Raw genomic sequence first — 14670 nt, 5'->3', positions numbered from 1 at the left:
TTCAGTATTCCTAAATACCCTGGATAAACGAGTTTCAGCCCAAATTCAGCGAGAGGTATATCTTTATCTGAAATTTTGTTTTATGTAAAATTATTTTGTGGTTGGTAGTATTTTTATTTAGAGCTAAACTTGGAGGTTAAAACACAATAAACTATTTGCATGTTAGTACATATTACATAAGGTACAGCGTATATTCTATCTCCAATGTTTGGTTTCATACTAAATTTAGTTACTTAAAGACGTGTCAAGTAACGTTTACAGTTTATACTTTACTCGAGACAAATGTTTAACACGACAATGACGAACATTGTTTAGGATTTTCGCATTTTACCACATTTTTGCATTACACTGTTCGCCGGCTAGCAATACAAATGTTAAAGAATACTTCTTATGCAGCAATGTAAACAGCTATCCACTTTGAATTCCCCATTTCTTATTATGGTTTAAGATGAATGACGACAAAGGGTTTAGACAATTGACAATTGTTTATTTTCTAGGTACATTTACGATTTTTGCTACTAACAAACAGTTTGAGCAAAAAAGTGAAAGAACTCGTATAGACCGTAGGTACCTACATACTCCGAGTTAAATTCGTTTTATTCACAATTTAAAGTATAAATTTGATTTCGATTGAAATTTTACGCTTATATCGACCATATTATTGTATTATATCGTTTCTTTCTAATAGAATTATTAGTTTAATAGTAAATTGGTTATCCATATTATCAAACAAGTATAGGAAGACCTTCTCTAAAATTCCAATAGGTAATAGTTATCTATAATGTACAATAGTTTCCTGCCTATAATACATACAAAATTTTCATTCAAAACAATTCGTATTTCAATTGAAACAAACCAAAGAATTTATGGAACCAAAATCATGAAACTTACAGTGGAATGCCAAGTTCGGTACAATCTTAAACTTTCCGGGTGTCTCCGTAAGGATAAATAAAGCGCTGAAATCTATTGACGTCTCCATAAAAAGTACTGAGTCGTTCCAATTTACAGAAGGGTATACGTCGTGTAGTTCGGTTCGAAAACGATCAATCAACTGCAATAAACACAGAATAGAAGGAAAATTTACTAAATAATATGTCAAAGTGTTATTAAAATATAGTACTAGCAAATTATTGATTTTTGAAAAACTTCATATTATTATTAATTTAGTACCGACATTATAGATGATATCTAATAATTATAAAGATACCGCGCCCTCTTCCAATTGCTCGCAAATCCCTACTAAAGTTAAAAGTTGGTATATTGTGCGGTAATTTTTGACGTTTGTCGTTCAAAAAGTTTGCAAGGAGCTAATTAATTTTTTACTTAGGTATATCGTTGACTATTTATTTCAATGACCATCTACAGGATTAAATAAAAATACTTAAAAAAAATCGTATACATACTACAGGATATGGAATGCTGAATCTCAATATGTACGACTCATCAGTTTCAAAATGCCAGAAATAAAATATCTTCCAGTCGATATCAATAACAGTTTCCGGATCAAAGGTTGTATTGGCCAGAAATTCTTCACAGCTTGTCCAGTTTTCTATACCTAAACTATTGTAGTTCATTGGCACTTCTTTTAATGTATTTTTTGAATTACTTATAACATTATTCACTATTACGGAGAGAAAAAGTATTTTAATTAATTGTTCCATAATTATAACCACACAATGTGGAGACACTGTGATGATTTAAACTCATTAATAACTTCTGTTGCTTCAATGTTGTTGTTCATTTATAAATATTTACTATTCATTATAACAATAACATAATACGTGACATAAGACGTTTACAATCAATAGCTTTACAAGTAGCTGTATTTATTACCTAGGTACTGGAATTTCTGTAATATTTGACAACAAAAACAAATTTGTGGTATCAAAATATACCAAAGTATCTTGATATTTAGGTACCTATGTACATATTTGGTTATACATATTACATAATTTTTGAAGTGAAAACTTCTTTAGCGGCGTTGAGCACTTTTTCTGTAATGGGTATAAAATCTTAAACTCGCGCCAGGACACGTGACCTGATCGAAAAAGCGTAAGACGGATACCATTCCAAAATATCAAACATGCTCAACGTTAATAATCAAGTTTTCACTTCTGCCGGCACTCCCGGAGTGCAACCCGTCTTTTTTTTGTAAAATCTGGCAATAGTGTATATAGAGCAACCTTTTAATCATTAAAAAATAAAACCACGTAATATTTCAAAACTTTATTCTGCAATCTGTTCATCATTATTCTTTTCATCAGTACACGCGGGGAAGCCATCACCAATATCGAGGCCAGCTACAGCAGCAGCTATCTCAGATCTGTATGGTGCGGTATCCGGCCTGGCTGCTAGAGACGCTCCTCCGACGTGACAGTCCATGAGGAGCAGGAACTTGCCGCCGCGGAGTAACTTCAGGTGGAACTTGAGGAGCGGCACCGCTTGACGTATTGGCACCAAATCTGTATTTCAGGAGTTTGGTATTGTATTGAGTTACGCGATCATATTGTAATAATACGTTTCGTTTGAGATTTTATTATTAATGTGTATAAAGAACGAGTGTTTGTTAATCGAAAAATATTAAAAAAATGTGATTGCGTAGCATTGCTGAAATTTTAAAAAAATAGGTACCTTACTTGCTTTGCATGAATTTTAATAATTCAGATGTGTTATTTCCATCATTTAGCCTTTTTATTTTTACTTACTTAGAAAACTATTGAATTCGAAAATTAAAAACATTTTTCATTTCCCATTACCTACATAGATGTTAAAATGTGTTTTATAAAATTTTATTTTGACTCTACCAGCAAATTCCTATCTTCAAAAATAACATCGACTCGTACTAACTTCCTTCACGTATTACATTGGGAACCGCGACGAAGCTGCCAGCGGGCCCCTGGTCAGCAAAGAGCAGCAGCTCATGCTTAGCTGATCCCATGGTCACGCTCAAGGTAGCTGCTTCCCACGCCGGCTGCTGTTCTAGATATTCGTTCATGTCGTTCCAGACTCGATTGACTATCTGTAATATTAGGTAAGGATTTTTATGTCTCACAATACTATTATAAATAGGTATGTATTGGGATACAATATTCATTTTGTCTAGATTTCAGTTGGCAGAATAATCACAATTATGTTTTAAAAAATCTAATTTATAATTTTTATTCCTAAATTTTACTTTTCTTTCAAATTAAAAACCAATATTGTATATGTTTAGGTATTTGTAGATAGCTTGGAAGTAGTTCTTATCTGTCTTTAGAATATTATGGTACATAGATAATATTCTAAAACTAGTAATTTTAAACGTTTTTTACTTACTTCTACCGTAGCATTCCTAAAGACCATTTCCAAACATTTTGTATCCAATTTCAGATTCCACGTATAATATATTCTCCAGGGTTTACCTACAACTATATCTATATCAAAATACGGTTGTTTGGCTAATTTCAAACACATTTGATGATTTTTCTCAAAAAATTGTGGTTTCACACTTAATGCATTTATTACAAGAGCCTTTAAAAGGCAAGGCAGTACTATGTGATGTAGGTTATGAAACCTCATTTTAAAACTCTTTAATCGGCCAGTTAGTGATGCTTTATATAGGCAATTGATGGGAACATTCGATGTTTGATTTCAATGTTTTGGTTTGATCTTGGCTCCTGTAAACGTATCGTATAGTGGGGAAAACAATGCGACTGTGTCGCTGTAACTGTCGTGGTCGTTAAAATTTAATTTTAATCACTCTTACAAAATTCACATACGACACTGTCTCGTAATTTTAAGTTCGATAAAAATGTCAGTATTTTTACTTTATCTACTCTTCCTATAATATTATTAAAAATACAAGTTCGGCTCCCAAAAATTTTAAAGATGGAGACTGGTTGTTAAATTAAAAAAAGTGATGTTATTGTGCTTATTTTCTTAAGATACGTGTTAATGTGATAATTCCTTGAGACAATCATGGTCTGATCTTTCATGAGCGTTTATAAATTGTCATGGAACGAGTCATACAATCACGTATTAGGCAGTATCCAATCAAGGAAATTCCTGATCCTGATAAATAATTAGTTAACTGATAAACAAAATATTCTGACACAACGAAATTTTATGATGACGAGGGTGTGCCCCCTAAAAATGATAGTGATAACAAAGTAGGCGTTTCATCTCATTAACAAAGAGTTTGAAGCAGGTGCACTGCACTACACTGGTACTCTAATTAAATATATCAAAACAATTTTTCATAAACACCATTTCCAACCGTAAAATAGCAGTCGTGTGATCAAAAAAAGCTGTTCATTTGTTTTTTATGTAGGCGTGTTCGGACCACCGATGCGTATCTTGGGAATAAGTAAAATCGGTGGGCGGAATATTATTACCAACGTTATATCAATGACATTGCTTGGTTAATGACCAGACCAGTGGCGGTATATTAAGCGGGGGACTAAGAAAAATAATGCATATATACATTAATGTGTGGCTTTTGTTTTTATTTATTTGTGTTGTTTCTTTTTTCAGAAGCAGAACGAGACAATGGAAATTAAGGTGTGTTTGAAACAAGTTTGAAACGATGCTGATGGAAATGTGTGACAGTTTAGGATGTATTGAAGTCATCAAGGGCTCTAGAGGTATTTGTTAAATCCATACTAATATTATAAATGCGAAAGTAACTCTGTCTGTCTGTCTGTTACTCAATCACGCCTTAACTACTGAACCAATTTGCATGAAATTTGGTATAGAGATATTTTGATACCCGAGAAAGGACATAGGATAGGTTTTTTTCCGGAAATCCTACGGGAACGGGTTTTTCTTTGAAAACGCGGGCGAAGCCGCGGGCGGAAAGCTAGTATGCTATATTTCTACAACTATGCGTATCTTATATTGAATTGAAGGCAGCCTATTAATAATGTTTGTTTCCCCATACGCCTCCTAGGCTTTAGGTTTCCACCACGCTGAACATGCAAGTTGGGCGTTGACAGAGATACCTTAAACTACTAGTTTTCTCACCACATTTCCCTTCGCTCAAAGGAGTAATTATTGTATAGTAGTGATATAATTTTATTTTGGTACCTATTCATAAAGTAAATATGTAGTACCTACATGTTGTAATAGATGGATTTTACGTTGAGCAAGGATTTTTGAAAAAACAACTCTTACCATACATAATATTATATACGTTTAGGTACCAGCTTTGTTTTTCGTGTAAATGAGAAGAAAAATATATGTAAGGTTAAAATATATAAAAAAAGTTTCAGAAGGTACCTTTACCATCACCAAGTTGCGCCAAACAAATGGCTACTTCCTTTTACCAGGTGATGATATCTAATCTTTGAATATTATAAAAATTCACACAAATCACACGGGCATTAGTCCGTTAATAAAATCCAATTTTCATTGGAAATGGAAAGTCATATTTATAGTAGTTATCGTACATATTATTTATGGAGGTTGATGCTAGAAGGCGGAACCTACAGTCAAGGGGCGGCTGCAATGATTTATAGGACGTGTGCAAAGCCTGTTCTCTCATGCTAAAACACGTATTGAATATACAATCTTAAAGATCAGTGGCTTGAAAATATAGAAAGAACGAATTTGAATTGACCGTTGATGGAACAAATCCTTTTAAAAGTCTTAAAATAAATGCAAGACACAAAAATTCAACCAAAATCGAAAAAAAATACTGTGAAATGCAACCTTTTGTCTTTGTGAGAGTACGCTGCAGAGCATTAAAACAAAACATTAAGTTTAACAAGATATGAAAAAATATCAAAGCGAATAATTTGTAATACCGACCTATGAATAGAGTAATGAAGAATTATCAATATAGAGAATAAATCTACTTATGTAGATACCTTAAGCTTTATTTCTTTACAATAAAATTTTCCCATCTGTTACATTTAAATAAACTTTACACACATAGTCGTATATGTATGTTGTGATGTACTCCTAACTATGTTCTACTGTATCAATTTATTAGCACAAGTGGTAATAAATAAGGGAGCCACGCTGTAACAGCCTTTACGTCACCTAGGAAGGATGCTCTGGTAAGGAGAACATTGGTATAATTACTCGTCTTATAAAATAGAGCGTCAAGTCGCTCAGCAATTACTTTACTCTCCTGTGAAAATATTTCTCTTTGGACTGGTACTTGTTAAGTGAATTTTTAATAGAAGATGTTATAAAATAAGACCGCTCTTTGGTAAATTGATAAATGCGTCAGCGAAGAATCGAGTGTGCTAACGATTCCCGGTATTAATGAAAAATACTAGGTACGTGTCCGTAAAGAAAATCGAACAGTGAAACATATAATATTATATAACGTATCTTCCCGTATCACAAGAAGACACAGGACTTCAGTTTTGCACGCCTCATAAGCGAAGCGTTGAGGTGGGTACTACTGTCACTTCGCGCAAAACATCTGATTTTTCAAACTTAAAATGTCTTTATGTATCATACATTGCACTTGTAAGATAATACATACACACACATATTAAGAAAAAACACTATTTTTAACGTTCATGATATTTTTGATGTCATTTTTGTTATTTAAACTAGTTAAAAAACAGTTTAAAAAAGTTCTGTCTTGGACGTCCGTGTGTCTGTATGTGCGGATCCTTTTTCTTGTTAACACGATAGCGACCGAAATACTTTACTAATCGAGTCTTTTTTTTTCTCTTACGCTTGAGTATGCTCAGGAATAGAACCCTTTCATTTTTCAGGGTCTGATTCGATGTGGTTTAATTGTTATTAAATAAACAAAAATAATAATTAATAAATATTTATTAAAAAAAAATTATGAGGCGTGCACTTTTGGATTTTCCAAATTATTTTTTAATCTGAACGAAATTTCTGTAATTCCTCACCTGCTTTAAATTGTTAAGAAGTTCCAAACTTCATATTCAAATTAAACATTTAACTTAGTTTAAATTAACGGGATATTGTCTCTTGTTAAAATGAAAGAAGATATATTTCATTATTATTGTGTTGATAACGAATATTTAATGATTAATATATCAATATTATTTTTCTTTTGACGGATGATTATGACAATAAAATATGTATACAAACATGAAAAATATCTGTACCATGACTATAATACGTTGCACTATTAAATTAATAGAATAAATTAAATTAATGTTATTTTAGATGTTTATAAACCTACCTATTTTACCTAAGTTTATCGGCTTATATAAAGGATTAACCCATAGAACACAGAGATTATGGAACATTCTATTAATCAGAGCCGTTTTGAATTTTGGTCAATAATTTCCGAAATCCTATAAAGTATAATCTATCTCTGTATACCTCAATTAATACGACACAATAAAAGACCAAGATTAACATATATCTATATAATATACGTAAAATAAATTTTAATCAGGTTATATTATAACGATAGCCGTTAGGAACTATTTAAGATTTCACAAAGATAAAAACCTTATAAACAATTCCTTATATTCACAAATTGTATACGTAAGCTATAATTAAGTATGTAAATATTTTATCATGTAGAAATAGTCCAGAAAATAATTCTCTGGCATCTTCGACTGAAATATTTTTTCCATGTCGATTGACATTATTCATTCGTTATTGCAAAAACATTGACTGAATAATTATAGTCGTAGTGAATTTATTTAATACATTGACTTCATAATATGTTGTATGAAGAAGGCGCTTAATAGTTAATATACAACAATAGTCGGGTTTGCAATATTGTTTATGAAATGGCTAATGGACGAAAGTAGAAGTAAGCACGTATCGAAGTGACGTCACGTAGGTAGTTGGATGGAGACTAAGATAATAGTAACTGACCACTTATCCGTCTATCCATAACCATGATTCTGTAGACTATGGTCTAGATAATCATCGTGGTATCCTACGATTCCTACGTATACTAACTACCATTACATTTCTGAGTTTTGTAAAAACTACACGTATTTTATTTTATAATCAAATTAATCAACGCTCTTAGAAAATCTATACATAATGTACTAATATTATAAAGCTGAAGAGTTTGTTTTTTTGTTTGTTTGAACGCGCTAATCTCAGGAACTACTGGTCCGATTTGAAAAATTCCTTCGGTATTGGATAACCCATGTATCGAGGAAGGCTATAGGCTATATATCATCTCGCTAAGACCAACAGGAGCGGAGCTCTGCGGGTAAAACCGCGGAGCACAGCTAGTATAATAATAGTAATCATTTACTTCGTGCCTATTCATTGTCTCTGTGACAATATAATAAAGATATAGCAGTAAACTATTAGGTATAACGGTTCAGATTCGAGTTAATACTTTAACAATCGTGTACCAAACTAAACCCCTTAATCTAATATAATCGGTACAAGTCTAACTAGTTAATAAACTACGCCGACCTCACTAAACTGATGCCACTTTCGCCACTTTTGCTTTCACAAAGTTTCGAAAACATTTTCGCCTACGTAGTACACTACCCTCGTATAATCTTCTACCTGCAAAGATATACCATGCTTACCCCGCACAGCCACTATCATCTATACCTACAACCCCTTTCTAACTTGCGTCATTCTAAGCAAACTCCTTTGACGCGCCAAAATAGGACTTGAAACTAGAGATGTAAGATGCATAATATTTTGACAACTCCTGAAAATAGGTCCTTTCTCCGCGATGTACGAATTTCCCCACCAAGCGCCGCTCGCGCCCTGCCTCATGCATTTAAATTGCTTCATTATCAGAATCTAGGGTTGTCGAGTTAAAAAATAGAGTTTACTCGCTTAAGTAAAAGTTTTGTTTAAATAACGAGTAAACAGCATCTCTTGAGATTGCAGATAATCAAATTTTATATGCAGTGAAGTTCTTTTTTTTAATTCTAAGACATTATTTTTATTTAGAAAATTGTATGTATACCTACGTATACAGTTTTGTAACATAGGTACAAACGTTTAAAATTGCCACTAATGTCAACTTTTTTTTTCTCTACAATCCTTATGGAATGTAATTGTGTTGACGTACAAATTATTATCATCACATTTTAACAAATTATTAAGTTAATACAATCCCAATCAAATAATATAATTCAATTTCAGTTTATGCGATGTGTCATGTATGCACTATGCGTATTTTATTTATATTAATTATAGGCTAAGCTCATCTTTATCTTTATCCTTTCATGTATTTTTTTTTGGATTTACAATTAAACAAACAAAATAATTATGATGATAGGTATTTTACAATCAAGAACACAACCTTGTCGAAATATGTATATCAGAATGAAAAATAAACAGACACATTTTCCTGTAAATATTGAAGAAAACTTATTCATCGAATTGCCAGGAACAAGTATGATATCTATTAGGTGCCAACCCTATCCCGAGATGAAAGGGAGGCTGCTATCTGCCCGATCATTAGTCCCAGGCTGGCAAAATTTTGCATGCTACCAGCAGCGACTCTTGCTGACCAATACCTAATGACTTTTATGCTGTTGCCATAGCTTCGCTTCATGAATTTACGGTTAGCGTAACTGAAATGCTGCTTCAGCAAGACGTCTGATTCTTTTTATTGCAAAACTAACTTGACTCTAGTGGATTTTAGGGTTAGGCTTTTTTAAAGGTATGTAGAAGCGCGTAAAAACACATTAATGTGTTTTATTAAAATTTTGAAATATAAAAGTATGAAAGTATTCATTTTTTGTAACATGTCTAGTGTGTATCTAGTGAAAAGGTACTATGTAGGTACTTATAGTTCCATGTTTTAAAGTCGATTTTAAATGACCACTATTAATGTTTTTTACTTATGTTCTTGTAAATCAAAAGAACAACTGGTTTTTTTCTTTTTTCGTAGAACCTTCCTCTTGCTAGCTACTAGTTATTACTGTGCTCTTGCATACTTTTTAATGAGGAACGTAGGTAATTAATTTTTTAAGGTTTCATAAAGTTAACACATCATTTCAGCTCATATACTTACAGGGGCTGTTTGACGTAGGCTTTAATCATTTATTTCGTGATTTTCTTCTTAATTACAGCCATATTACATACAGCTAATAAAATCGTTCCTTCGCTGAAAATGAAAACTCAATTTACTGGTATTTAAAAATATACCCGAAAATCAATTTACAAACAGAATCTCATTATCCTGGGTAGAATAACCTGATATACTTTTGCATCAACACGAGTGGAAATTAAAGAAACTATAAATAGAAATCGTTTATTCTATTCTATTCTATGTTTATGATATAAAATAATTTATGATTATTTATTGTTTAATCATACAGTCTGTATTAAATTTTGTCAATTATAATATCAATTGTAATTATTGTTTCATTTAGTATGTACCTAGGTATGTAATGCATTGTGGGTACCTGGCTGTAGGTACATTGGCTGTATGTTTTCATATTGTATATATTATGTATATTTAATACATACTGCAAATTAGAAAATCTAACATATCACATAATACCATTACAATATCAGGAAAATGATTGGACAAATGATTACAAAAAATATATCCGATTCATGCTTCTGAAATATTGAAGTAATCCCATCAATTCATCCATACATCCGAATCCCGACCATATCCCAAAACCAATTAACAATAAACGAGCGAATTATACAAAAACACGCCTCTTTTACGCAGATGTGTCCATTTAATACCCCGAAACGTCAACAATTTGCGTCTTTTGCCGCCATAACTACGTCAGTGTTGCTACAATACAAAATTCACGTATCAATGACATCCATCCAATCAGTAAAGGTGTCACATTACTGCTGCTATTGTGGGTATCTTAGATATGTTTACAAACAAAATAGGGGCTTGTCATAATCTGTTTTTGGATGCATCTCTCTACTTTTCGCTCTGGCAACTTTGGCGCGATTGTTTTTTTTAGCGACTTAGCAAAGGTATGGATTTCGACGCCTCTTTGTTGCTTTATCCGTGAATTGAATAAAGGTGTTCTTAACAGGAAGGGATGGTAAGCCTATACATAAGTTGATCTACGAATAATTCGTTTGTGTGGTCCTGGGATTGACGGTTGACATTTTTGGAAATTTCAATGAGCTTCTATAAAATTTTACTTTCAACAGAACAATTCTTTGTAAATAATTGTATTTTAAGCCGTTCTCTTTTTCTTTCCGCGTTCAAAGCGACCGCAAGTCTGAGAAAGTGAATTCAATATTGTGGTTTTTATTTACGATATTTGTAAAAAGTACCTAACTAATAGTATAATAAAAATGTTGACAATATTACTTTTTATTATACCATTATTTTAAACCATAAATTTAAAAGTTACATGATATAAAAATTCATAAAAACTTTTTAAGCAATACCTAACCAAGAAAACATAAATCATGATTACATTTACGATAATAAACCATAAAACAGTGGCTTCGTTCTCATAGAGCAATTTTATTCAAATCTTGGCATTAATTTCAAAACGCATTTAAAATTTTGAACACGATAAAAAATAAACAAACAACACCTTTATCAAGCGCATACAACAATTACACTACGCGAAACCTCAAGCATAAAATACTGAACTAACTTTTGCAATGTTGTTCATGCGCATGCAAACTTTATCCAAGTTCTTATTTCTTTGGATTAGAGTTTAAAATGGTTTGCGATGTGTGTAATGAGAGGTACATGTCACACTGTCAGCTGAGCCGTAAGCGGTGAAGCATGAACGCTTGCGCGGGACACAAGGGGTCCGTTGGTTTATTTTTTCCTTAATCCAAACCGGGATTAGGTTAAAGCCCTTTTGATTGGCAGCCGACGTCAGGAGCACGTCTGGTGAGATTTCTGTGCTTAGGGTTTGCGAGGTCTTGCCATGTTAATAGATATTGTTATAGAGGTAATTTATAAAAAAAATCTTAATTTAGGTAGGTATCAAAGCTATCTGTTAGCCTTAAAGACTGATTAATTGATATAGGCAGCTCGGTCTGATTTAGTAAAGGTCTCTTGTATTCCATTTTCGGACCTAACATGACTGTTGTTACCACATCGCGATCGTTATTTTATTGTTAGTTCATATATTTTGTATCATTTAAACTTTGTTCATGGTTCGTGGTTGACGTGGGTCAAAACACATTATACCTATTAATTAATTGTTGAGATAATTAGAAGATATATTTCCGTTACGTTTAGCACAAAATTATTGATTGCACACAAAATTACAACACAAGCAATAATTTTTAATACAATTAAAGATTGTAATGTTTTATTATTTATGTAACCTATATTAAAACATTACAATCTTTAGTATTAATTTTTTACCGTCAAAGTAAGTTATATGATATACACTTTTAACGGTAATAAAATTCATACATCCAGTAGGTTTAAATTTATTAAGATTAACATTGATATTCTATCACAATAATTTCAATGTTTAAAATATGAGATGTTTTTGACTGAAGAAAGAGTTAAAAAATACGTACTGAATATATATTTATGATTTTGATAGGTGCATTAGCACTTTTCATTTTAAATAATATAGAGTAACGACTCTTGATAGTAGCTGAAACAGTCTCTTATTAGAACGGGGTCTCATTTAAGACTCGAAATTACTAGATTTCTTTGCAATAATCATTCTTTGTATTCAATATGCAATATTCATACAGCACATAGGTACTGTATTTACATCATATCTCATGTACTTCTTCGAAATAAGACGTGGAAAATGCCTGTCAGAGACGTTCTCACACGCTACCCGTCTTACTAGAACTGACGTGGATTAAGGCATAGGGTTGCCACTTGATAAGTAAACTTAAAAAAAGAAAGAGTTCGTAAGGAAATTATCGAGGATCTTATGCCGATATGTTAAGATATGTTAAACAGCAGAAAAAATATTTTAAGGCTTTAGTGTTAAAGAAGTCGGTTAATAGCATTAAACAGTTACCATCTTAATCATAAAACAAAATAAAATCGGTTCAGTAACAGCAAGATATTACAACCTTCGACAATCAAAAGTGGATTTCCATGGAGCGCAGTAGTATAGTGGTATGAAAATATAATACCTATGTCATTGCTGATTGCATTTGACGGCCAAATGCAATAGATTTAGAAATTCTGGCCTATATTAAAATTATTTATGTAAACAATTAATGAACATGAATAAGATTGCCTATAAGACTCTAGAGAGTTCAAAAAGAAGACCTAATTTCAGGATTTGCAATGATATAAACACAGAAATTTTAAATTAAAATCATAATATGCAGAAACACGCTGTAAAACGCTCCTACTCTCAAATCCGTATGTCAAATAATTAGCACAATTTATTAAGCAAAAAATCTTTAAATGTTAGGTGCAAGGGAGCTGTCCAAACGAATATCTCACGCTATTCACGATTCCGTCGCGGATTCTTATCAGAAATTTGATAAAAATATATTTTAGCACGATCGTTTTGCTTCAAGTAAATAAACAATTCTGAAATAACAAAGAAATATGGATCACACATCCTGATTAAAATATCTATCTTTTAATTTTTTTTTTTATAATTGCCTTCACAAGTATTGTCAACCCTTAATAACTTAAACAATAGTTTTATCGATAAGCTCGTAACCCACTATACCTATCAAAAAAAAGCCAAGGTTGTATCAGTCATTATTCAAAAAATTCTTATAAGAGTGATAAACGCAAATTAACAAGAATCAGTAATCTCATAGAAAGCTTACATGAGACTTGAGAAAGAAACTCTATGAAGACTAATAAGAATCTTAAAAAATCGTTTCCAACCTACTCCATAAAGTATTGATGAAATTTAAGTAAGGATTTCCATTATATACTTGCAATTTTTTCACACAAAATTATATGGAATATGAATATGATTAATGTAACAATCAAATATATCGATAATAAGCACTTACGAAATAATATAATATTACCTATCTAAGATTTCTAACGCCTTCAAATATCATCAGATTTTTACAAAGAATCAATATAGCAATAGAACTAACTTGTAATCAATTTAAAAAGTACAAGTACTTATGTAAAATATTTCAAAGAGCTTAAAACTAAGTATTAGCCTGTCGTGCTATGCGAAAGATCCTTGTCCTGGCACCCACACGGATCAGTCACTAAGCTAAAAGGATTTACCTAATTCAATGTGACGGGCTTGACGAGAAAAAAACATCATAAAAAACCTTAAATTGACAGCGCTGCGCCTTACGACATCGTTAAATCCCGTCCGCTTGATAAAGATCTGTGACACCTTCGCTTTTAAAAAGTATAAAAATTAAAAAAAAACAACTGTCAGATTCCACCTGGGCTACTGTATTCAAATGAATTTTTTCTCGAAACCCCGCGGTTTTTCGGGAAAACACCCTTAAATGTGTGAGGTCGTAGAAGAGGATTTTAGTTTTTATCGATGTTCAGGGTGAATGACATTGTTGTTTTTGTAAACACAAATAGGTACTTATTATGATAAAATCAATACTGGACGATTCTTGAATTTTTTCTAGTAAGTTTTTTAGTGTTAAATTTAGCATATATCCTTTTAAAGCTTTTTTGTTCTCTACTAACCTCCTTTGAATTCAAATAAGAATGTACTCAACAAAAATAAAAAGACTATCAATAATTATTGTTAAATACTTACCCAAATAAATTGCATAATCTTACCTATCAACCTTATTATAAAAGCAATGATTGAATTAAGCTTTAAATATGTATTACTTAGGTAGTACATATTAGAATATTATATTATCTGTGGTATT

At 31.9% G+C, this 14670-nt stretch overlaps 1 protein-coding gene across 1 annotated transcript; it reads right to left on the bottom strand.

The window, feature by feature from the left end:
- Nucleotides 1–2226: 2226 nt before the first annotated feature.
- On the bottom strand, nucleotides 2227–3558 carry LOC149478859 (uncharacterized). The gene is made up of 3 exons (XM_089709061.1): nucleotides 3312–3558; nucleotides 2848–3015; nucleotides 2227–2462 (listed from the first exon to the last, which is right to left on the bottom strand). The coding sequence occupies exons 1-3, from the start codon at nucleotides 3556–3558 to the stop codon at nucleotides 2227–2229; spliced, it is 651 nt and encodes a 216-aa protein (XP_089565187.1).
- Between the last annotated feature and the right edge of the window lie 11112 nt (nucleotides 3559–14670).

Source organism: Colias philodice, chromosome 21 (assembly GCF_061535455.1).
Source record: "Colias philodice isolate Cphi_HAF_F1 chromosome 21, ilColPhil1 Martin Lab GWU primary, whole genome shotgun sequence".
Classification (NCBI taxonomy): Eukaryota; Metazoa; Arthropoda; class Insecta; order Lepidoptera; family Pieridae; genus Colias; species Colias philodice.
The sequence above is the reverse complement of the archived record's forward strand: the minus strand, read 5'-3'. Positions and strand labels throughout refer to the sequence as shown.

Excerpts from the sequence above, each read along its gene's own strand:
- LOC149478859 (XM_089709061.1), bottom strand. The coding sequence starts at position 3,558 with ATGAGGTTTCATAACCTACATCACATAGTACTGCCTTGCCTTTTAAAG. Across the intron at positions 3,016-3,311 it reads GAATGCTACGGTAGAAGTAA|TCAATCGAGTCTGGAACGAC; the intron begins GTAAAAAACGTT and ends TATTACAGATAG. Across the intron at positions 2,463-2,847 it reads CAATGTAATACGTGAAGGAA|ATTTGGTGCCAATACGTCAA; the intron begins GTTAGTACGAGT and ends CCTGAAATACAG.